This window comes from Cinclus cinclus, chromosome 1 (genome assembly GCF_963662255.1).
Source record: "Cinclus cinclus chromosome 1, bCinCin1.1, whole genome shotgun sequence".
In the NCBI taxonomy this organism is placed as follows: domain Eukaryota; kingdom Metazoa; phylum Chordata; class Aves; order Passeriformes; family Cinclidae; genus Cinclus; species Cinclus cinclus.
In genome coordinates this window covers 13,951,180-13,975,263 of record NC_085046.1, presented here as the reverse complement: position 1 = coordinate 13,975,263, position 24,084 = coordinate 13,951,180, and the positions used below count along the sequence as shown (strand labels likewise).

General features: G+C 39.8%; 1 protein-coding gene across 6 annotated transcripts in view; it reads right to left on the bottom strand.

Annotated features, from left to right (window-relative positions):
• Positions 1 to 17,849, bottom strand: part of EPC1 (enhancer of polycomb homolog 1) — a 50,339-nt gene extending 32,490 nt beyond the window's left edge. For all 6 annotated transcript variants that reach the window (XM_062506849.1, XM_062506867.1, XM_062506857.1 and 3 more), the window contains exon 1: positions 17,486 to 17,849. In XM_062506849.1, coding sequence (XP_062362833.1) covers positions 17,486 to 17,638 — 153 coding nt within the window. In that variant the 5' untranslated portion in view covers positions 17,639 to 17,849. The remainder of the gene's footprint in view (positions 1 to 17,485) is intronic.
• Positions 17,850 to 24,084: the final 6,235 nt, after the last annotated feature.

The following is a 24,084-nucleotide window of genomic DNA, read 5'->3' as shown; positions in this document are numbered from 1 at the left end:
CTGTGAACACCTTGTATCAGAAGCTGCCTGCAGAGTCACCCAAACCACATGGCCTTAGAGCTTCCCCTCTGAAGCTCTTCTGCAAAGATCTCTTAATGGCCCGAATCATTCTAGACAGTCAAGAAAATGTTTTCCTGTTGTTACAGCAGAGCCTACAAAACTGTCCCATTACAGAGGAAAACTATGGAGATCACTTCTGTTGATCAAGTGATGTCAGTCTCTTGAGTAGTCAGTTAAGGATTCTACTGTAATCACTGTAGTAATTAGATCTCTGCTAAAAATGCCAAATTAAAATAGTTGTATAGGTTTAAATAGCAATTACTCAGTGAAAATGGGAAAATGCATGGGTGTGTAATTAACAAAGTATCAAAACACCCTTGGTAATTATTAGACTTTTCTCCAGAACACTGGTGAGAAATGAGATCAGCCACACCATCATGAGCACTGTAGTAGACTTCTTTCCCCATGTTCTAATCAGAGATTTCTAGGAGCATGGAACAGTCTGTCCTTTCATTGGAAGAAGTCTTGCTTTTGTATTTGTGGATGCCCAGCAGCAAATTACTTACAACTTGCAGGAAATTTTCACCTGCTATTCTTGATAAGTCAGTGGTGATAGACAGGGAGAGAAATCAGTTTCACATTTTAAATTACTGTGCAAAACAGATAGGCAGAGATGAAGAAATTAATGAGACTGGCTCAAAACATGCCAGAGAGGATAAGACACATAACCTAGGAACCCTAGGAATTAGGAAAATTCAAGTATTTAACACATACAGTAATTACTCAGTATAGTTCACAAACATAATTTAGCACCTCTATCATTCCAGAGACAGGTCCCATTCAGACCACCTAAAAATACTTGTCTGCCTGCCAAATTGCCACTGAACAACATACATTCAGAAGCTCAGGCCTTGGTATAAATTTGAAATATTTTGTTTAGGAATTGCACAAAATCAAAACTGGCAGAAGGCACTATACCATCTCCCCAGTAGTGGTAATGGCCACACCCATCCATCCTCTGTAATCACATTGGCTCTCATGATCTCCTCAGCCTAGGCAGCCTTGTGACCCACAGACCACAGAGAGAAGCGAACTTACTCTTAGGCGAGTCTTCTTCTCTGGAGCTAAATCAGTTCACAGGTAACACAAAAACCAGAACAAACTCTAGGAAAACACTGGAACTTCCTCTCCTCACTACAAGCATTTAAACCAGCGCAGCTCATCTCACACAACTTTGCCACACCAGACTTAACTGCAAACTTGTCCAAGTGCCCCTTCCTTACCTCAGCCTGCTGTTCCAGCTGTATGCTCACTTGAGACTGCAATGAATGAAAACTGTTTCAGTCATCTATAGTAAACAAAGAAACTGTCCCTTAAATAAAGGATTCTAAAGACCACATTAGGATGCTCTTAGTGCATGATGTAAATACATGTCCAGGGAATGAGCTCCATACTGAAATCAGCCTGTAACACAAACGGAACTGAGATTTTATACAGCTCACAAGAATATAGCTTTCAGGATACAGTCTACAACTGAATGAGAAGTGCTCTTATAATTTAACCTTTCCTTTTCAGAGTTTTCAACTAGCAATGCCATTTAGAACAGTCTGAATAAAGCTTCATAGTAAAATTCTTATTCCTCCATAAGAACTATGCAAGTAGAACTTCAAGGCAATTTCATTAATTGACGAATAATTGTATCAAGTTCCCAAGCTAAAAGACACCACTGCACCTATCTTGCTACTTGCTTAAAACATTTCTACCCATTAGCAATACTTTGTAACTCATAATTTTGCATGGCAAAAGCTTACACTCGGATTCCAACATTTTTATTAGTTATGGAGACTTGATACTGCTGTTAAAAGTTTTTCAGCACTGATAAAAGAGCAGTGTCCTCCGAAAAACAAGCAACAAGGTAACCCAACTTTGCTGCAAACAAGTTTCTGTTCTGTTTCACTATTCTTCCATGTCCAGATACACACAGGGTTGTGGGTTCCAACACAGACATAAACCTCCTCTTCAGTTTTAAATCGTCACCTAATACTATACACAGAACCAGGTGAAGTTAAAAGGCCAAACTAGGAATCTACATTTCATCAGACAGCAGAATTAGAAAGTAGTCAACTCAGAGAGAAATGTAAATTTCACTCAGCTAAGTTTTTTACATCAACTATGAAAAACTGTATGCCTATCACTGCTTCCATAGGCTTTGCTCTACAGCCAAGGTTTTCAAAGGACCTTCATTAAACCAATCCTCTTTTCCCTTTACAGTTCAGACACATCTCAGTCTGGATCCACCAATCAATCTGGCAGCAGTACACAGTACAATCAAGACAGGAAAGACGAACAAAAAGCCATGAGGTCTGAGCAGCACCCCTATTGCCCCAGCATTAAATCTACCAAGGGCTCAGAAACATTCCCTTTCACAGGCACACATCACAAACTGCAAAAATCAAGTTTCCCAAATCAACATATGATCAAAGACTCTGAAGAAAAAGCAACTCTAAGAACAGGATCTAGTTGGTTTGGGGTTTTTCTTAGAAGTATTAAAAACAGATCTTGAAAACTTTACCTACCTAGAGCTACTGCTTTTCTTCTTGGTATTTGCAGTAAATCTCTAAAACTCAACATTACCTACAGCTTGACTGTTGTATCTCTGAACACCAAATTGCACAACTACCCAAGGACTTCACAAACAAATGTCCAATCTGGTTGACTGGGGCAGCCTAAATGCCAGGGATCATTAGTAAGCAAACTCTTCACAGAATGCAGTAACATTTCTGGACTAGCTGCAAGACAAGTGTGCATTTTATCTGAGTACCACTTGACCTAGCACCATCTCAAAAAGGAGTGCATGGCCATCATTATCAAGAAGAGTGAAAAAGCACAAAACCCACAGCCATACTTCCACAGCTGTTCTCTCTGAGCCACAAGCTATCAGAAGCTGGGAGTCTCATTTTAGTCTTTGTGTTTAGCAGTCCAATAACTTCTTTCCTCTATGAATTTTTTAGGCCACTATGCTCTATTCAACTTTAATGTTAAAGAGGCTTGAAAGAAACTCAATAGATTTGCAACTTTATATTTTGTTCATCTACCTTTCCCTTCAACCAAAAATAGCAATTTAAAAAAAGCAAAAACAAAAGACCCATTGAGTAAAGAGGGTTTACACAGGATCTCTAACACACACGCTGTACCTCCCCTAAGACTGCTTCATTTACAACATGCCTGTCAGGTTTAACTATTGCTTCTGTAAAGTAAAGTTTTATTACCTCAAGCAGTCATTCACATTAAAAAAGTATTAGAATTTAATTGGTGTTTCTACTGAACATTATACAATATGGGGATAGAAAAATATTAAAACCATTAACAAGAAAACCAAGTATCAACATTTGTCAAGTTTGTTCACTTATAAGTTGAGACTCAGCACCTCGTATCAGATAAGCAAAAAAGAAACTTGCCTTAAAACCTAAACAATCTAACCACCTTTTAAGAAGTCACATGTGCATTCCACATAAAAAGCTCATATATAACAGTTGTACTAAAAAAAAAATAAAAAAATCTAAGAAGCTTCCAGAGCATTGTCTTAAACCATCAAGCTCATTTACAACTTCAAAAATAAACAAACCTTTTAAATATTAACCACTTCAGAGCTATGGGGAAGAAAGTCTGCAGAAAAAGCATACAGTGCACCATAGCCATGACTAAAAGCTAATCTGTTAAACAAGCCCTTTTGCAGACTTGACAATATTTTAAGTACTTTACTCCTCTGTATACCACACAACAGAAATAAATCGCTGTTTAGTGCTGAGTGGAAATGTGAGCTGCATAAGCACACACGGGATGGCAGAGTACACCTAACCTTGTCTTTGAATAACTGTCAGTGCCAATGGTATCAAAGTTCCTATGTCACACTTCTCCAAATTACAATTCCTGTTACAAGAAAGAACAAAAAGCATTGCAGTTTGTAACTTAGTAAAAGGAGCTTTTTAATGTACCAAGACAGCAAGATATTAAGAGAGCTGATAAAGACATTTGAAAAAATTTAAGTAACACATCACCAAGTACAAATGCCAGGAGAGACACAATTAAGTTTCACTACACAAGGCATCCAGTAAAGAAGAAACTTGCTTAGCAATTACTTAGAATTGCTCCAGCGAATTAAATTTTGTCAAACATTCAGGAAAATGCAAGTAAAACCTACCCATACATTTCAAATAAACACACTGAGCTTCTGTATTCACAACACCAACAGATCAGCATTTCAGGTCCAATGCCACAAAGGTGGGAAAGTGCTTCTGCAACAGTGACAGGTGCAATACTGAATCATTTAAAACACTTTCCAATGAATCTATGCATTTCCTGCTACAGATGTCAGTCTTCACTTTGCTTGACTTAGAATAAACACTGCTACATTTCAATGCAAAGATATATGGAGGCTGAAAAGTTAAAACAAAACCAGCTTAAGTTTCTTGATCAGTAATGTACATTCTGAATTATAAACTCCTATGAGTCAGACCCCAGCTATTCACTGTGCTTTGTAGTCCTCAAGTTTATGTAGATTGTCTTTAAAAATGCAGGACAGACTAGCATTTCAAATTCACGACCTTCTACCTGCAATTATGATCAAACCTATTTTGAAGGTATAAATACTCAGCAACAAAGTCAAGTCATACATAGGAGGGTAGGAAAGAAAGCACGGGAAGTGAATGGGAAAGGTTTCCTCTAAGGACAAGCATTTCCTTAATACCTGTAAGCTCAGTGCATTCTAAGTGACATTGTTATTCTCTGCGCACCCAGGGAGAGTTAAGTGTCTGAGTGGGACAAAACGCAACAGCCCAAAGTCATGTACAAGGAGAGTCAGCCAAATTCCATTGTTCCAGTCCCGGCACAGAGGTTCCTGCTTTTCCACTGCACATGCAGCTGCTCAGTGGGCCACTCCTGGCTGCAGGGGAATCAAAAATACAGTGGTATGAATATCCATGATTTGATGTGTCTGTGAGATACATTTATGTATCTACAAACTGCATAAACATATTAAGTTCAACAGACACTTCAGAGACTGCTTTGTGCCCTTCTGAAACACTGAGTCTGAGAATACAGCCCATGTATCAGCAGAGAAGCACAGTTAGAGGACTCCAGGGAATATCCTTATGCCACACATGCTCCCTGTCTCTCTCACCACTTGGTGCCATGCAAATTACCGGAGGCTGTGAGGTATTTGTACTTGTCATTAATTCATCACATCCCTTCTGTGCAAGGACTATTTTAGCTCCATTACCATCAATGAGTATATTTATAAAGGATTATTTAGCATACTGTGTTTTGAAAAATATCAACTTGATGCTGCATGCATTGCCAGAGAATAAAATTCAGAGCTGCCTAAGATTATGCTTTTGAGTTATTAACTGCACGTTCAGTTTCATACCGCGTACCACATTAAATGGCTTGATTTGGCTTACAGTAACTGCAAGCCAAAGTAAACTGGGGTTCCTTCAATCCCTGGAAATGATACTGTTGCCAAAAACTGAGTCAGGACCTCAAGTTCCAATTTCACCTGTGCAGACAGTGCCATCTGCTAAAGCGGCAGGCTCACTTCCTTCAAACTCTCAGCAATAAATCTTAGGTAATATGAATGTGTAATTCATATTTCACAAGTGTGCAAGAGTGAAGTGTTGAAACAATTCAGAGTTAACTTATCAGCCAGTATTTAACCCCATGAACTTCTGAAGAGATATTACACCACAGCCCAAACAGTACACACTCATGCTCCTTGGTAATGGTGGGAATACACCACAAAAATCAAAAACATCCAGCCAGTATAAACACAGATGTGAACTCTACATACACATCTACCACAGTGCAAACAATTAGGGGAAAGACTCTCTCTCCAGCAAAATTATCCCTATATCTTCCCCTTCCCTCTGCTAACTAAAACAAGTGCTTCTCATACAGTGTCCATCTCAAGCACAGGTTAAGTAAGAAGTCAAACTTATTTTGTTGAGACAGGAGAATGATTATCCTGAGAAAACCAACAATGGAAAATATTCAAACTAGGATTTTCCAGAAAACTATACTGGTGAAATCACAATTTAATACAAACCAAAATAAAATGTCAGGTATCTCCCATTTCAATTTTTAAAATTACTGAGTTAAGCCAACTTCCGGATACAACATTTCAAAATAAGCAGGTTACTGATTCACACCCAGGGACCATTTTTACCTGATGAAATTAATGAATAATGAACAGATTGATGACTTGGTTTCACAAGTTTGGTTTTTTGATAGGCTCTCATTTACCAATGAGACTATGAATATTTTTCTTACTGCTTCAGGGTGGCTTCAGAATTTAATCTCATCTTGCCACACAATACAAAAACTATTACCTCCTGATGAGGTTTGTTCCACAACCTACCCATGACAGTAATTCTTGACAGTTAAAGCTAGTAGATGTTTGTTACTTTCCTAAGTAACAGAAACTTATTAGGACCACTTTGGAGCTTCTCTTTCTTCACCAGCTTCCCTAGTAAGGTTTTGTCTTTATTTCTAGGACATTCTGCAGCCCACGTCCCAATCACTTAAAGACAGCTAAAGCCCTCAAAAAATAAACTTTTCACAACTACCAGCACAAGGTCCTTCTGTAGTGAAGTACAGCTGCTATAGAAATCCAGGCTAGACATAAGGGCTTAAGCATTAACTACAACAAACCTCATTTTTTCTGTTCTAGTCCAAGATGTGGACTAGATGTGTCCAATTTTTTTTTTAATATTGTAAACTTCTCAAGACAAGACACCTCAAAGGAAATAATTCTCCTTCAGATAAAGGCTGATTTCTGTTAATCATTCCCTTGTAAAGATTTATTAGACAGAGGTGCTTTATAAATATGCATGTTTCACTGATTTCTCACACTTCCTTCTCACAGAACAACCCTTCAACTACTGACAAGAAAAGGGAAGCTGTTTTATTTCACTTCTGGTAGCTCAAGTTCCTTCACCTCATACATACAGCAAGAGGATACATTTTTGCCTATTGACTTGAAGTACTGTTAAAAACATTAGCTCCCCAAGAGGGACCATAAAACCACCTTTAATCCTAATACTTGAACAGTCTCATGTATTTGGCGTACTTCAAGGACACAGCATCTTCATTGAAAAACAAAGCAAGTACATCGGGCAAGCAAGATCATTCATCATCTTTGGCAAAGAACACACATGAAAGCAAAAAACAAACAAACAAAAAAAACAAAAAAAGAGACCCAGGAAAAGGAGTATGCAAGTGCATCTGTAAGTATCTGGAAGATCCAACACTTCCATACAAGTAACTGTCTTAAAGGATTCTGTACATAATACAAAACATTCTGCAGGGCTCAGATTCATTGGCTCTTACCTGTAGCCTCACTCATGAACTCTTCAATAAAACCACCCTGTTCTCTTGATTTCAGCTTTTTTACCAGATAAATATATCTGGTAACCTAGATCTCCAGATCTAGGTTACTGAATTATAAGTATTGTAAATCACATTACAATATTGCAAAAGTCTTATTCTGAATCCAGTTCCTATTTTCTGCCACTCTTTTCATAATTATTTCTTGCATTTACGTACTAAGAAAAATCAAGTACTAAAAAGGCACACAGGAAGGACATGTCCTGCTGAAATACTAATACAGGATTAGGGCTGGGGAGGTATAGCCTCGCCTCACAGTGAAAACCTTCAATTCTTAAGCAAAATGAGGGCACTACAAATAGGAAATTCAGTTTTATCATCAGCATTTACAGAAACTTAAGAACAACAAAACTAGAGAAGTTAGAAATACACAAGAAAAGAGTGTTTCAAATACTTAAATGCTGGGAAATGCCTGAAAGAAAAGATGTTACATACTATGTAGACAAAGTAACATGGGGAATGATAATGGCAGAAAGTGTAAAAGAAAAAAGAAAAACATCAAGTCACGTAAAGCGCTTCTGCCGAGAAAGGCATTTTCAGTGAGACTAATTACAGGTCAATATAGTTTGGAAAAACAACGGACACCCTTTCTATCCCTTCCTAAACATCCCTAATTCACAATCATTACACTTTCACAACACCCCTAGCACAAAATCCTTGTGTTTTGAAAAGGAAAATCTGGAAAAAGAAAACTATGCAGAATTCATCTTTGCATGCTAAAACCTTCCTAACAGCCACGTTCAGAATTGAACATCTGACCAACAAAAAACCTGAAGACTACAGCTCTTAAAATGGTAACAGCAAATAAACAGTAGCACTAATAATAACAGTATGTGTGTACAGGGCAGCTTTTACTACCAATCCCTCTCCTCCAATGTGAGCTTCATAAATCTTCCAGGCAGGCTACAAGATCTGTGATTTCTGTTTACAACTTGGAAGGAACCTTGAAGCCTTGAAATGGATATAAAGTACAAACTCAAATGGATGTTGGAAAGCAATCCTCTCCAAATACACCCTCTGGAAAGCTTCAAATTCAAAAAGCATTAATTTCTTAATTCCTGATTAAATATAAAGGAAACAAATCTTTAAGTATGGTACTTAACCTTAAGAGGGTTGCTTCCTCTCAAACTATCTGTGCTTGAAGAAAATGAAAGAGCAGAAAGTTTTCAGACTTTTATTCCAGCCTCAACTGATGCAATTCACCTTCACATATCCATTTACTCAGAACAGGGTAAGACTGCTTCAAGAACAGTCCTGGAAAGCACATAAAGCTGAACACACAGAAATACACACACACACACACACACGAGGAGCAGAGCACACTCACTGAACAGGAAGAGTACATCTACAGACAAAAGAAGCAGCCAGCATCTTCTGCCTAGTACATCAGCCATTTGATGTGGTCTTTGATAATAAAGCTAGTGTTTCCTCTTACAAGTACAGTGTGGGAAAGCAGTAGGAAAAGAACAAGTAACTTATTACATACACCTATGGCCTGCCAATTACAATATTCTATTCTAGCAGAGCAGATGCCCATACATAAACACATACTTGGTCCTGTAAAACAAAAACTTGAAAACATAATGCACTGACTTAAGAGGTATTCAAAACTCAGACTAAATACCTTAACTAATGGATATATAATTGCATATACATTTCTGAGGAATATAATCATGGCACAATTTTTGTGATAGCTGCAAGCAAAGCAGTCTACTCAATGAAAAGATCAGCCAATTTAAGGGCTTGCTACATTGCATATTCTTCCTATGTGAAGCAAACTAATACTAGGCAGGTTCCTATGAATAATTAAATTTTACTGGAATAAAAACAATGTTAGCAATTAAAATGAAAAGAAAACTAAGGACACATTTCCATGCTTCTCAAACATTAAGGTTACTGAACTATTGTCCCTACCATTATTCCTATTCATATTCTTCTGCATACAATTAATATCCAACCCTTTGCTGAAATACATTATATGATGGATCAAAGCTGACAAAAGAGTCAGGAAGATAACACTTTGGGGCTCCTCTTAAGGCCAGCTGTGAAAACTCCCAGAAGGTAAAGGCTTTCCATACAAGTCTGGCTTTAAAATTATTTACAGCTTACCCTGACAAACTCGTCTCCTCCAAATCCCTGCCAGGTGGATTACTTCTTGTGCTCTCAAGAATACTGCTAAAAAAGTTATATTTGTGGGCATCCTCCTCTCCCCAGCTTAATACAAACAATTTGAGACGCATTTTTAAACTCTTCCAACACAGTCACTGCAAGTAAGCAAGTACTACGTACATCTAACCTTTTTAACTTCCAGTGTGAACATGGACAATTGGTCTCCCCTTAGTTTAAACTCTCCTATGCAGAAAGCCACTGCTGTTACACAACTTCTGTGTGTGCTGCTATTGGGATATCCACAGCAGGGTAAAAACAAGCTGAGAATGCATACATCAAATGGATTCTAAAAAATGCAGTCTACATACAGCTTTTCTGGAACAGCTTTCTTAAGACGAACTATACTACTTTTGTATACATATGTAATTCACGGAATAGAGTCTCAGAATACCCAGAGTTAGAAGAGACCCACAGGGATCAGCAAGTCCAATTCCTCTGCCCAGAATAATCCCAAATTACACCATGTGCCTGAGAGCACAGCCCAGATGCTTCTTGAACTCGGTCAGGTTTGGTGCTGTGACCAGTTACATGGGGAACCTATTCCACTGCCTAACAATCCTCTGAATGAAGCAACTTTTGCTAATATCCACCCTAAACATCACTTGACATAGCTTCATGCCATTAAGATTATTGAAAATGTCTTACTTATCCTGCTTTCAAAAGGAAAAACCTCTTTCAATATTTGTACTCTAGACAATAATCAAAGGGACCTCTGCCAGTTCATATCCTCCTTAATTTCAAAACAGAATCTGGACCTCCTGGAGAAGCCTCTGACATGCATAACCATCTCCTACTCTTTTCTGAAAGTTCAAGTATTTTCAGCATTACTTTAGAGCATAACATACACACCTTTACCATTATCACACGCTTAACTAACAGCATATACAGAACACCACCTTATCAAACCACTTTCATGGCAGTTCCCTGCTTACAATTTAAATTTAGTGCCCGACTTCCCTATGGTGTAACAACAGAATATAGATCATGATTCCACAACTTTTAAACAGAACTGTCAGCTTCCAGGAATAATGTATATGTCTTCTCATAGAGGAAGGCCCATCCCAGTGAGGAACCAGAAGCAAAATTTACTCAGTGTCATTCCAGACTCAAATAAGTTGCACCAACCTGTAACAGAAGTCTATGCTACCACAATCCCTCTGACTTTAAAGGGAACACCACTGCTATGTGGGTTTCACATCACAGGATAAACAACATCCTTCATGTAGCTAAAGGTGATGCATAAATTGCTCACTATAGAAGCTACTCTTTGTGATCTGCCAATTTCCTAGCTTGCATGAATGATCTGGCACACAGAATAACTTAAATATCATCAAACAGAACAGAAAACTTTGGTGTAACTGAAGACGGAACAAGCAGCAAGTCATTACTATTACTCTTATATTTGAAATTTGGCCCCACTTGTCATGAGCTGCCACATTTTTTCTCTCAAAATTCTCTTTCTAGGCATTTCAAACCCTCTTCACACAGGTATACCTGAAGTAAATGACTAAGATCAGTACCAAACTAAACTGCAAAGTTAAGGTCATGACACGAGCTCACAGAAAAATCTCTTCCAGCTACAAACTGAGGTGTCTGTAGACTGTTACTTGAGACAAAACTTCAAAAAGCCCGTGTTTCTGTGTTCCCCTCCTATCAAACATGCAGGTTCTTAGAAATCTAATCTATGAGTTCAGTGCATTTAAAATTATGCACAAAAAAAATATTAGACTGTCACACAAACTTAATGCCTTTGCTATGAGTGAGCAGAAAAGATGCACAAAAGGGAACACAACGTAAGGAAAAACCGATACTCTTCCAGTTCACAGGACTCATGAATCAAATACTGTGCAAAAAATGGTGTTCTCTACTGTCCCCATTTACTCCAAAATCCTTTAATGTTTCAGTTGTCCTTTTCTAAAAAGAGACCACTAAAGAAGTTCAGTTGTTCTGCTGGAGATCTCTGGAGAACTTCTACAGCTGGAGACAGGGGCACAGATTCTCTTCTGTTAGTAAGCACAAAACTTTGTACAGAGTTTCCTAACAGTGCATCAAAGGAAAAAAAAACCAAAACAAAACAACCCAAAAAAACCCCACCAAGCCTAGACTGGAAACTAATGATTCAGTTACAGTACCTGTTAATATTTTTCATTCACGTAATTCTGATGGCACCAACAAGATTCTAAAATACTCAACATCCGTGAATCGTGTGTCAGTAAGGCAGTGGTTATTTAAAGAATACTTAAGGCACCATACACACAATTAGAAATATATACTTTTATGGATGCACTCACAGAACGCAGATTCTTAAGCTGGCCAGAACGTAATAAACAAAAAAGACCAGAGAAACTTCAGTGAAATTTCCATATATAAGTTAAACTGTTCATACATGAACTCACTACACCTCAGCTACATGCTTACTTCACTTACTTTGAATTCATTAGGGCTTAGATAGTAACATACGGGTGCCTTTTTGTACATCCCCTACCAACTTTTTCCCTTGATAAGCTAAAAACAGCTGCTTCAGCAGCAAGTGACCCTGGATACGGTAGCCTTCCAATGCCGGCAGTATGGATTTGGGAGGAGAAAGACATTTTTCTGTGCAGATATGACTTGGCAGAGATCTGTGCTGGTAGTGCCCAAAGCAGTTCCATGGGAAGGATGTGATCGTTGAGGCTATCCAAGCTGGGTAAAAGAAAATTTATCACTTGTAGTGCTTTGTTAAATTAAGACACATGCAATTAGAGAATAGGTTTGAAGTGTTCTGAAGTATTTAAATGAACATTAGTTTAACTTCACCAGGTCTTCTATAGCATTTAGCAAACACTGACAGGTCATGCTGAAGGGGGAAGAAAGGAGAAAACTATATTTAATAATGAAATTTTAACCAATAAGCTTTTCTCAAACATCTCCAAAGCCAGGTCGGGAAAGATAATATAACTGTGGATTTAAACAGATCAAAAGCACAGTTTAAGCTATTTCAACAGTTTACTCAAACACCAGGTAACAAAGTATGACAGTATCCAGAAATGATAATTACACATACAGACTTAATTCCACCCGCTGTGCAAGCTGTCAGTTACACCATGACACATATACAAAGCAAAACAGTAAGAACTGAATGAACAGCTGTACAGATTATAATTTTGGACTTTGGGTGCTTAATTCTTCTATCTGTAACTAGCAACACGAAATAAAATTAGAAACCAAGCTTTAAATTTAAATTGTGATCCACAAGAAAACAACTCCACGTAGTGCATCACTGTCAGAAATCTAGTAGAACAAGCAAGCAGCTACTCTAGAGCTAAGGTGAGGACAAGGATTCATCACCAGATCAGGATTCCTGTCAGAAGAGGAAGTTGGGAATAATTCAGTAAAGCAACTGCACTCTCTCTCCTTCCTCAACTCCAAATGCCAGAGACAATGGCATTTACAAAACTTTACTTGAGCAAGAAAGTGTACTTAAGCTACACAAACTTCAACACAAAGAAGACAAAAAACGAAACTAACATCCAGAACCTTAGCAGACCATAATACTATCAGAATTTACATGAGGATAACAAACTCACTCAAGGAAAAAAGTAAAACAATCAATCCCCCTCCACAAATCCATGATAACTCCCACAACCCTAGGGCTGTTATTAACTCTGGAAATGTCACCAACACAGACAAATTTTTCTATTAGGTAATTAATTTCTCAGATCTAAGGGACTTAATTAAAACTGTCTCTGATGATGCTAATCTTTGCTAGGGCACTGCTTCAACGAAGAAGTTTTAACTTCCCAACATTGAAAAAATGCCTTATTATATTGATATGGTGTCCTTCAAACACATGGCTTTGCTCCTTTTTGAAACTCCCTTATACTGAAAACCCAGCTAACTATACTCAGTCATTTTCCATAAGGATATATTTTTTCAAATTAACCACAAAGTCTAAACACCCCTTCCCCCTAATTTCTATTTTTAAGAGAATCTAGATGCTAGGGATGTAAAATATGTTCTTTCTACTTTCCTTTCAAAAAATGCAAGGAAAACAAGTGTAGTTTCCCTTGATTTGGTTGGAGGCCATCAAATCTAGGCTGCCTGTAGAGCTATGCATGCTTTCTAAAATGTCACTGAACATGTTCAAAAAGCTTCAGTCTGTAATATTTTTTCACTTTTTATCTTGCTTAACTAAAGTTACCTCTGCTCTGCTTTACCAGCTGTTTCCTTTCAGTCTAGAATCTGAACTTCTAGACTAGATTTTCTAGTTAAATTTTCTAAAGCAACACCCTCCTCAGAAACAGAAAACCAGAGGATGCACAAAGCAACACCTTTTAAAAAGTCATTTATAAATGATAAACAAATCTTCTTCACCTACTTGTTTATTCACAGTTATCAATGGACTCAACAGCCAAAACTGCATTACTGTATTATTAACAGTGGTCTGCTGTGTGGTTCTCAAAATTACAGCACTGAGGATCTGTTTGGTTGAAAAACAGCATTTTGAAATAATATAGGGGATGTTCAGTGTTGCATAAGAAGATTCATTACACTTTGAAGTTTGTTTTTTTTTTTTTAGATGTATATGCCTCATGATACTTTTTAGTTTCTTAGTTGTAACAGCAGACTTGATAACAGCCACAATGCATTTACCTCAAAGCTGGCAGCTAAAGCAATTGTCAGAACACAGGATCAGTTGGTAATCTCCAGTACCACTGTGTGCACGTCAAAAAGGGTTTTTGCTATTCCTTTACCTCCAAACAAAACCACTGACTGAAGCCATGGCTTGAAGCAAGGCAGACTCTACATGTAACAGAATTAACACCACTTAAGGCCCTTAGCAGTCACTTCCTTTAAAAGCGTTACTGTATCCCCGGATCAACTGTGTATTTTACACTTCCCATAGAATCAGCAAGGTTGTTTTTCCTTCAGAAGACTCCTAGAGAGCATCACTTCTCGAACTGAGGTTTCCAGTTTTAATAAACAAGATGCACTATTTTCACTATTTACTTCTTTGTAGGAACAGGATGGGAGAAAGATAAGATGAAAGGCAAACAAAATAAGATTCCTTTTTGTGCATCAAAACAGTAATTAGTAATTTAAATAACTCGTGACTTGATGCCTGAATATTAAATCTCTTTGATTGCATTTTTCCCTAGGGAAAGTTATTTAGTCAAGAGGAAAACTCTTAGCTCCAAATATCTGTTCATTTAAAATTACATTTATATTAAACTCAAACCAGTGTTGGAATTATATTTATAAAAAGTTATAAATACTAATTCACAATAGTTGAAGACACCCTCTCCTCCAGAATCGTACAGACACTTTGCCATCTGTTTGTAATAAAAAACAGCTACCATTTCAGTACGCATTAGGGGAAAAAAAACCTCCAACTCAAGTCTTCAGCTACATAACACAAACTACCAACTTCCCAAAATCCTGCATGGCCTGAAGTTTGGGAAACAACACAGTAGAGTATTAAGCCTATGAGGTCTGCCACAACTTAAGTCACAGAACTGGGCTCTCTATTGTCAACACTAATATAAACTGAAGCGAAAGCTTTTTAGGGCAACAAGAGAGAAGGAAGGAAATCTAGCAAGTCTGCAGAGACACTAAGGAACAAGAGTTTAACAGCAACTATTTTATGTAAGAAGGTCCAACAAAGATTCAGAAAGACACCTGTTCTTACTGACGGCAAACTAATTTCTTTTGGGGGTGTGTGTTTGTGTGTACACACATATTCAAAACAAATGCAGGAGCAAACTTCAGCTGTGGGAAGTGTCTACTTACTCCTAGAGCTAACTCTCAAAGCCAAATTCAGGAAACAAAAGCATCACATTAACCACAAATACAAGCCTTATAATTAATGCTTAAATTCTTCTTCTTGCTCATGACTACTTTTACTTACCTAGAACGTATATGTCTGGGTTTAGGGAGACTATACAGACAGCCCAGGTAATTTTCTAGCCTGAAAACTTGTAACTGCCAGGCAAACAGTAAAAGGCAGCAACCTGACAGTTCTACATAAATAAATGCATGCATGCACTCTCTTGAACTGAGAGACAAACTCAGCAAGTGCCATTACAAACAACAAAATTCAAAATTCTGGTACAAGATGAAATTAAAGGTGCTTTCTCTCATATTCAGAATCTACAGGTATCAATTCAGAATGTATGTACTGTGCCCAAAAGAACTACAAGCATCTGAAGCACTGCTACCCCCCACTTAAATACTCCTCAATCAACACCATGCTAAAGTTTTAAGCATCTTCACAAAAAGAAACACCACCAAAATAACCTGATAAAACCCAACCTACCAATTAGAAAAAAACCACCAAAAAAGCCACAAAAAACCAAAAACCAAGACCGCTACAATTCACAATATACATTTTAGCAGACGTGTAAAGAAACCTGTGGAAGCCTTGGAAATACCAAATTAAGTTAAAATGGTAGGGAGTTATGCCAAAAAAAAGCCTCAGAGAGTGATAACTGTATGGACAACAACATGCAAAGTGCATTACTCTCTAGAAACCTTTCTGCCCAAAGACATTTCATAAAAATTCACTGAACCCATTAACTAATAGCAGTAGTACCACAAAGCAGAAACTCCATTTAAAGATACCTGTATTAAAACAAATATAACTCCAACTCTGCTACACCTAGAACTACAAACAGAAACTCTACAGACTGTCACCTTCAAGGAAAATGGAAGTCTAACAACTAGAAAAACTCAGGACTATGAAACTGTCACAGAATCACTGAATAATCTGAGTTTGAAGGGATCCACATGATCGTGTTTAACTCTTTAGTGAATGGTCCATACAGGGATAGAACTCACAACCTTGGCATTATTAGCATGCTGCTCCAACCAACCGAGCTAGTGTCACCTTTGTTCTTAGCACCAAATTTCAAAACTCGCTTACATAACTGTATTTCCACAGTACTTCCCTATTTGCAGCGTTTAATGCACAGATGGGGAAAATTGATTAAACTACGGAAATAATTAAAGATTTACAACATTGCAAACAACGCACTTCAGAGCAGAGTCTTCAACAGTAACAGTTACCAAGTGTTTTACCTTCAGCAATAACAGCAACTGATTGTTTTACCTATCTTGGAAAGTGCCGAGTGAATGATTAAATGACCCTGAAGTTCAAAATGGTTTAAAGTTTCATCCTCCACTGAGACAGCAAAACCGAGCAGGAAGTGATAGACTTTTAGCCTCCAACACGGATTTCCTGACTCTGAGCAGCGTTTCAGAACCGACTTTCGTGGGGACCATCGCTTTACTTACACCGCGCCTGTCTGAAGGCACTTACAGGGTTCTTCCATAAACCTAAACACAAACTCTTCACTTCCTATCTCCGGCAGGGCAAAAGGAAAAGGCACGGGCCCCGCCGGGCCCCGCTCCCCGGAGGGCGGCCGGGCCCGCGCGCGCTCCCGCCGCCGCGCGCCCCCCGCGGCGCCGTCCGGCTCGGCAGCGCCCCCCGGCGGGGCAGAGCGCGCACGGCGCCGCCGCTGGGCCCCGTCTGCTCCTCGCGGCTGCCGCACCAGGCCCGGCCCAAGGACCGAGACACAAAATGGCGGCCGCCCGCGGTGTCACGTGACCCCCTTTGTGCCTTTCGGGGTCCCGCGGAGGGGCCCCCGGCGGCCGCGGGCCACGAGCGGGGGGCGAAGGGTCCGTGAGGGAGCTCCGGGGGAGGGCGCGGTGAAGAACGGCCGGGCTCGACGCCTTCCCGCCCCGGGTGTGCCCCCCCCCCCCTCCCGGCGGGCGGGGAGAGCGGGTAGAAGATGGCGGCCATTTTGTGCTTGCGCAGAGGCGAAGGTGGGGGCCCGGGTGCGGGGGGGATGGTGGGACCCGGCCGAGGGGGGGGGTGGTGGGGGGGGGTCTCACGTACCGACTCCTCTTCCTTCTCCATGCCCGTGGGCATCTGCGGCACGGCCCGGTTAATGGAGGCATATTCGGCCAAGTCAGGCAGGTCCTCGCAGCGGAAGACGGGCAGCGGCTTGGACGCGTCCAGCGCCCGGGCCCGGAACGACAGTTTGCTCATGTTAGGCGGCGATGGCGGCTCCGGCTGGGAAGGGGGGGGCGACAGCAAGCGCGCTCCGAGCTGAGAGCCGGACCCCGCCGAGCGATCTCATGGAGGGACCGGGGCTCCCCCGGCGGGGCGGGGCGCACTCCGACACGGGGCCCGGCGGCGCCCGCTGGCGCGGCTGGGCTGGGCGCTGGCTCCGCTCCTCCGCCGCTCCGGTTCCGCTCAATACGCCACGGCCAACATGGCGGACATTAAACCTCGACTGGCCGCCTCTTTCAGCCAACCCCAGCGCCACAGCCATTCCCACACTGCATCGCGCAGGGCGCGGGCACGGCGCCGCCCGGGGGGAGCGCGCGCGGCGCGGGCACGGCGGCGCGGGCTCGGGAGCGCGGGACGCTGCGAGCGGCCCGAGCGGGCTCGGCAGCGCGGGAAGGCTCGGAGCAGCCGGAGCCGGATCGGGACACCGGGATCGGGGGCGCAGCCGGGAGCAAAGGGGGTTTTAATCAGCGTGTGAGGCTCCGCTCCGCCCGCCGGCCGCCGAACGGTGCCGCGGAGCCGCGCTCCGCTCCTGCCGGGGGGAGAAAGTTGGGGCAGCCCCCAGCCCCTCACCTCGGGGGAATCCTCCTCTGGAGCCGCTCCTGACCATTACAGCTCTGGAAACCTGGGCGAGAGGGGCGGGGAGGTGCCGGCCCCGACCTTTCCGGCCTCTCGGGGGCCGGCCCGCGGGACACCAGCGCCGGGCTCGGAATTCACCCCGACCCGGGCGGGCTGCGGTGCCGCCGGCCGCGGCCCGAACGGGGTCCCGCGAGTGGCGGGGTCCGACCGCGGGGCCGCCCCGGGGGTGCCCCTGTCCTCAGGGCCCGGCCCCGGGCCCGCAGCCGCCCGCCGGGCGCTGTCCTTCCCCGCGCCGCCAAACCCAGTTCGCGTCCGTGCTAAATAAAGGGGAAACGCGGGCGCCTCCTCGAAAGCGGCGAAGAAGCTTAAGAACCGGGCACCTCCACAAACACCTCCACAACGGCATTTCCACCCCAATTCTCTGAGGTTTTCAGAAACTTAGTCAAAGTGCAGCGAAGTGCAGACACGTGAACCGGTTTAAGCCTTGCGCGGACTTAGGTTATTATCAGTGACCCGCTCAAGCGAGCTCACCCCCCCAGGCAATGGGTAGAAGAACCCACTTGAGCAGGTCTGATTAGGGAAGCCCGTTTACACCTCAATGAGCCGATTAAATTGATGCACGATTCGGCTCTAAGCAAGGGATGGGCAATGCCGGGATAGCCCGGTCTCGGTGCTCTCTGCACAAGCCGACCCGGGGCATCCCAGCCCGGCCACGGGAACGTCAAGCTCCGCTCCGGCCGGGCCGGGGCTGCAGCCGTCCACAGCTAAGGAACTCCGCCTGCTCATGTATGCACACCGAGTTGTGTGTAATTCTAGCTCTATAGTAAAATCCAGCCTATCGAAGTTATGCTTACTTTCATTTAAAATGCGAGGCAGTTGTGTGATGACTGAATTTAAGTGCCCCCCCGCTTTTAGTGCAAAATACTGTGGTTTTTACTGCCACAAGAGAATCGGTAGACTAAACTTTGCTCTTTATCACATACTACTCTTGGGAAACAGAACTTTGAGAAATACGGCATAGATATATATTAAAAGAAAACCACCAAACCTTAGTTTGCATAATAATTTTAGAAATTATAATAGAAACAATAGCCATTTTTAAAATCGCACCACCTCTTCAATAACAATAGTAATAATAATAATAATAATAATAATAATAATACCACCACTGCCCTCAACCTTAAGCCTCTGCTAGACACTAGATGAAATATTATTGTATGCAGTTGTTAACAGAAGATTCAAGCCAACTATTTGCATGACTGTTTAGGGAACCAAAACCATCTAGGTTTCCCAAACTGCTTAAACTGCAACTCATTTGGCTTCATAACTTTACTGGAATGCTAAATTTTAACCTGTACTGCAAATGGGTAAATGCAGGAAGACAGCTGCTAGGGAGAATGTGACCTTTATTTTTTTGTTTGTCTTTGTTTTTTAGTTGTTTTTTTTTTAAGGGGGGCTTTTTTGGGTTTTTTTGTTTGTTTTTTGGGGGTTTTTTAGTTGTTTTTTTTTTAAGGAGAGTGGCATGAATTAAAGAGTATAATTGTATTCACTTGAATTTCACTGGTTACATCAGAATAAAATGTTTAAACCTGCATATTACTTTTTACTCTAATTCTAAAGCTTAAAACACACACTAGTTAGAAATATAATCCTAAAATAAATTGCCCATAAAACATCTACCTCCTTTTCCACAAATATTGAACAATTTACTTTATCTAATTAGCAGACAGATAAGGTGCTGAAGAAAAAAAAGCACCAAAAAAATCACAATATGCCATCATAGATTAGCTTTGACTTAAAAAATTAAATGAAAATGAAACACCTGGCAGCTAAGCAAAAAAAAAAAAAAAAAAAAAAAAAAGGGGGGGGGGGCATTAATTATAACTCTCCATTTATACTGATGAAAGGAAAACAATATAAAATGAACATGAAAACCAAAGTATTGAAAATATTCTGAACTATACAGGAAAAATAATCACATTCAAATTTATCCTTAACTGACCTTTGCATTTCTAACCCTGCCACAGGCTTGAGAGAAGTGCAGAGCAAGCAGAATGGACAATAACGTTTGGATACAACGAGGACAGTGCATTAAGAAAAAGTTTTGGCCTGAAACTCTTGGACTCATCAGCTTTTAATGTTTTGCCAATAAAAGAGATTGTGTTTAAATATTTTGTAGCAGAAGATGATTAGCCCTCAAAATTAATTTGCTACTAAGATGGAAAGTGTGATAATTGAAAACAATGTGACATCAGCCCTGGTGTTTGTTCTGTAAAAGATGGTGACAGGAAAAGGTATAGAACATAACCAGACTGATATTTCTGTTTTATCTTCCTTTCAGTGAGAAAATGCAGGTATATTTTAGGGGTTTTTCTCTTTTGTAGCTTTTACCAAAATGCACACTTTACGTCTGTGGATATCAGTGCTGCACTATGACAGTAGCTAATGCAGAATTGGTATGCTTTGTATAGTGACCAAAATACTCTTTGCAAGCTCTCAGTAAAAGATCATTAAGTATAAATTAATTTGGTGAACCTAAGTGCTATATGTCTATTTTAAAAACTGAACTGTAAGGTAAAGTAGCTGAAATATAATGAAAAGACATTTAGAATTGCTATCAATGAAAAGACATTTAGAATTGCTATCATTATTGTTTTTAAACTGCTGAAATAATTTGGTTTATCTTTTTATGATCTCACTTAAAAGAACAAGCTTAACTAACATAAAAGCACTTTGTGTACCAGCTATACATCTGTTAAATATGACAATTTCAAAACACATTCAAAAGTACTAAATTTAGACTGAGCATTATGGGCAAAGATACAACTTGATACATGCACCTACAGACAGGGCTAGGGGTCTCTTGTGCTCTCATCCAACTTGGATTTGTGAAGCCCAAAAACATAACTTCTCTTTTGGTTTGCAAGTCCTGTGTACTGTCTGACAAATTTTTATAAATTTTGGTATTTATTTAGATTTATGGCTTAAAACCTTCAAGAGTTCAAGAGTTCCAGTCATTTATTTAAGCATTAATTTTAGCCTTTTGCACATGGGTTTAACATTTCCTCCCATTCTAGCAGCAATCATCATGAAAGTGCTGCACATGACATGCATATAAGTTAAACCATATTGGTTTTGTTGCTTTTTGGCTTCAAGCGTTCTGTATTTTAAGGATAAAAAATTCTAGATGACAACTGTTAAAAAAAAAAAGCTTTCTTAAATAGTTTTGGTGTAATTTTTTTTTTTTATTATTAATTTAGGCTTCATTTGTATTTTGTATTATACCATACTATACACTGGCTTTTGTATCCTATACACTGGATTTTGTTTCAAAAATTTGCAATTTTTTTTTCACTCTGTGCCAACATTACACCCTGCTTCGAATAACTCTTCATTTATCAGCAATTTTGTTGACCTGTTGGGTTTTTTTGTTTTTTTTTTTAAATGCTTTCTTTTAAAATGCTCAAAAGTTGAGTCCAGCATCCTCAGGAAAATAAAGCTGATCCTCAAACAGAAATGCCATGGAAGCATATCCAAAAGAGAAGGCAAAGCCACTATCCAGCAATTCCCTTACTGAGAAGAGACAAATCTAATCTAAAAGAGATTAGATAAGAAGAGACAAATCTAAGAGAGGAGCAGCAAAAGCTATTGCCAGTTTTCTACTTTTCCAGTGATAGCTAAACTCTTAGAGGTGGTGGAGGCAGCTGTCCATAGGAAGACTGTCATGATTTTGGTTAAACTGGGCAGAAACACCAATTTAGTGCAGTGGTTTTGGTTTGCCAATTTGAAATTTCCCAGCCAATGCACTAAATATGTTATTAGGACTAAGAAGACTTCAAAAGAAATTAATGATTTAGGATTATTATTTTGCAGACTCATAATTGTCCCAACATCACCTGGGCAGATAAGCAAGAAAATTGTATATTGAGCTCTATCTGAAAGCATAAAGGATTTGACTGAGTTTTTTCAGTACTGTCAGAAAATAATCAGTTTCCTTTATGCAGCTTGTTTTGGAGACTTAAGTTTTTATGTGTCTAGGGAAAACACATCATACTGGTAGCAGTTATTCCCTTAGATACAGTGGTGGTAATATATTATGCTGAGACTCTTCTGTCTCGAAATACACCTTTCCGTGTTTAAGTTTTAATAGATTTAGAACAGGTGTCCCAGGAATTGTAAGGGTTAAAAGTGATTTATGATTGTCTTCTTCATGTTTTCATTCTACAACACATATCCCCTCTAAAATACTATGCTAGAAACACCTTGAATTCTTGTTTAAGTCATCTTTACGAGCAAGTCATTTCACAAATTAGTCATTTAGGATTAAGTAGTAAAATAAAAGTAAAATTTTTCTTTACTTTTAGTAAAGTAAAAACAAAATAAAATTATGTCCGATTTTATGCTCTGGGTTTGGTATTTTTTTAAAATCTCTATCCAAAACATTTTGTGTTCTGACATACAAAATAATAATAACACTAAAATGCAATTTATCAGGTAAACACAATTTGAGCAGAGTGGACTGGTTACCACCTCTGATTTAGGCATGGCCTTTTGCAAAGATCATATTATAACACATGAATAATCTCTGGGTCGAGTAAATTTAATTGCAAGATCCTGTATTATTTCTAGTAGAAGAGCCAGCAGAAGGGCAAAACCTTTATGCTTTTCTAGCAAAAAAACCCTAACACAAACAACAAAAACCTCAACCAACCAACCAACCAACCAACCAAACAAACAAACAAAAAAAGCAAGCAAAACCAAGTACAAAAAAAAACCAAAACAAAACAAACAGCAACCAGCCAAATAAAAAAGCTCTACCTTCTCCTGCCAACACAATTTGCTAATTCATCAATCAAAGAGGTAAGGCTAACTTTGCACAGTATAAGGTGGAGGGCTAAAAAAGGAAAACAGTAGAGAAATTAGCTATATAGGGTCTGCACACTGTCCCAAATCCTTCAAATGACCATTAAGCTAAAAACAACAACAACAACAAACACAAGAAAACCCCACCACAAACACACACGTGGCACCACTACATAAACCTCAACTACCATTGCTCACACTCCAACATGGGATAAAGGGGTAAACTGAGGACAGGCTCTGTGCCTTTACATGACCTCAGAAACTTTACTCCTACCCTGGCAGTTGCCTGGCTCTATGTAAATGCAAATAAAATAGCAAATTCAGCTCAATAATAAGACCTGAATGTCTTACAATAATACATGCTCTAACTTTTTAGACTTTTACTTTCCTCTTTCAAGACAGAAATCCTGTCTTGAAAGTCAATTCATGACAAATCATTTTACGTGCTTCTGGGCTTCTGGTTAGTACGATCAAGTATTTTCAAACTTCAGAATTACGTTGCTGATGTTAAATAATGTGGAGTTAAGTTAATGTGGAGTTACTATATAAAGCCAAATGCTTTAATTTGCAGTTTCTGAATCAGAATGAAAGTAGGTTATCTGCTTCCCTCACACAATTGAGGAAAACACTGACTTACACCTACATAGGAATTAGCTTGGCTTCAGAAACCTTTTGGTGCAGGAAAGTACATTTGCATCTTGAAATGAAGAGGCATTTTCTAACATGTATGTTTAGATTTTTTAATTTATTTTAATGTTAGTGGGATGTACCTACATACCTACAGCGTGAGTGAACTCTGAATTCCCTATCAAATTAACATGAACGAGTTATTAAGAATCTTATACATGTTTCTCCAAAGAAATGAAAAAAGTACAAATAACTCAGCTTTTGGATTTCCAAAACTTGTTATTAGTCTGCAAGAACACAAATATTCTTTCAATTTAAGAAGTGAATTTTTTATACATTGTGGTTTGATTTATACT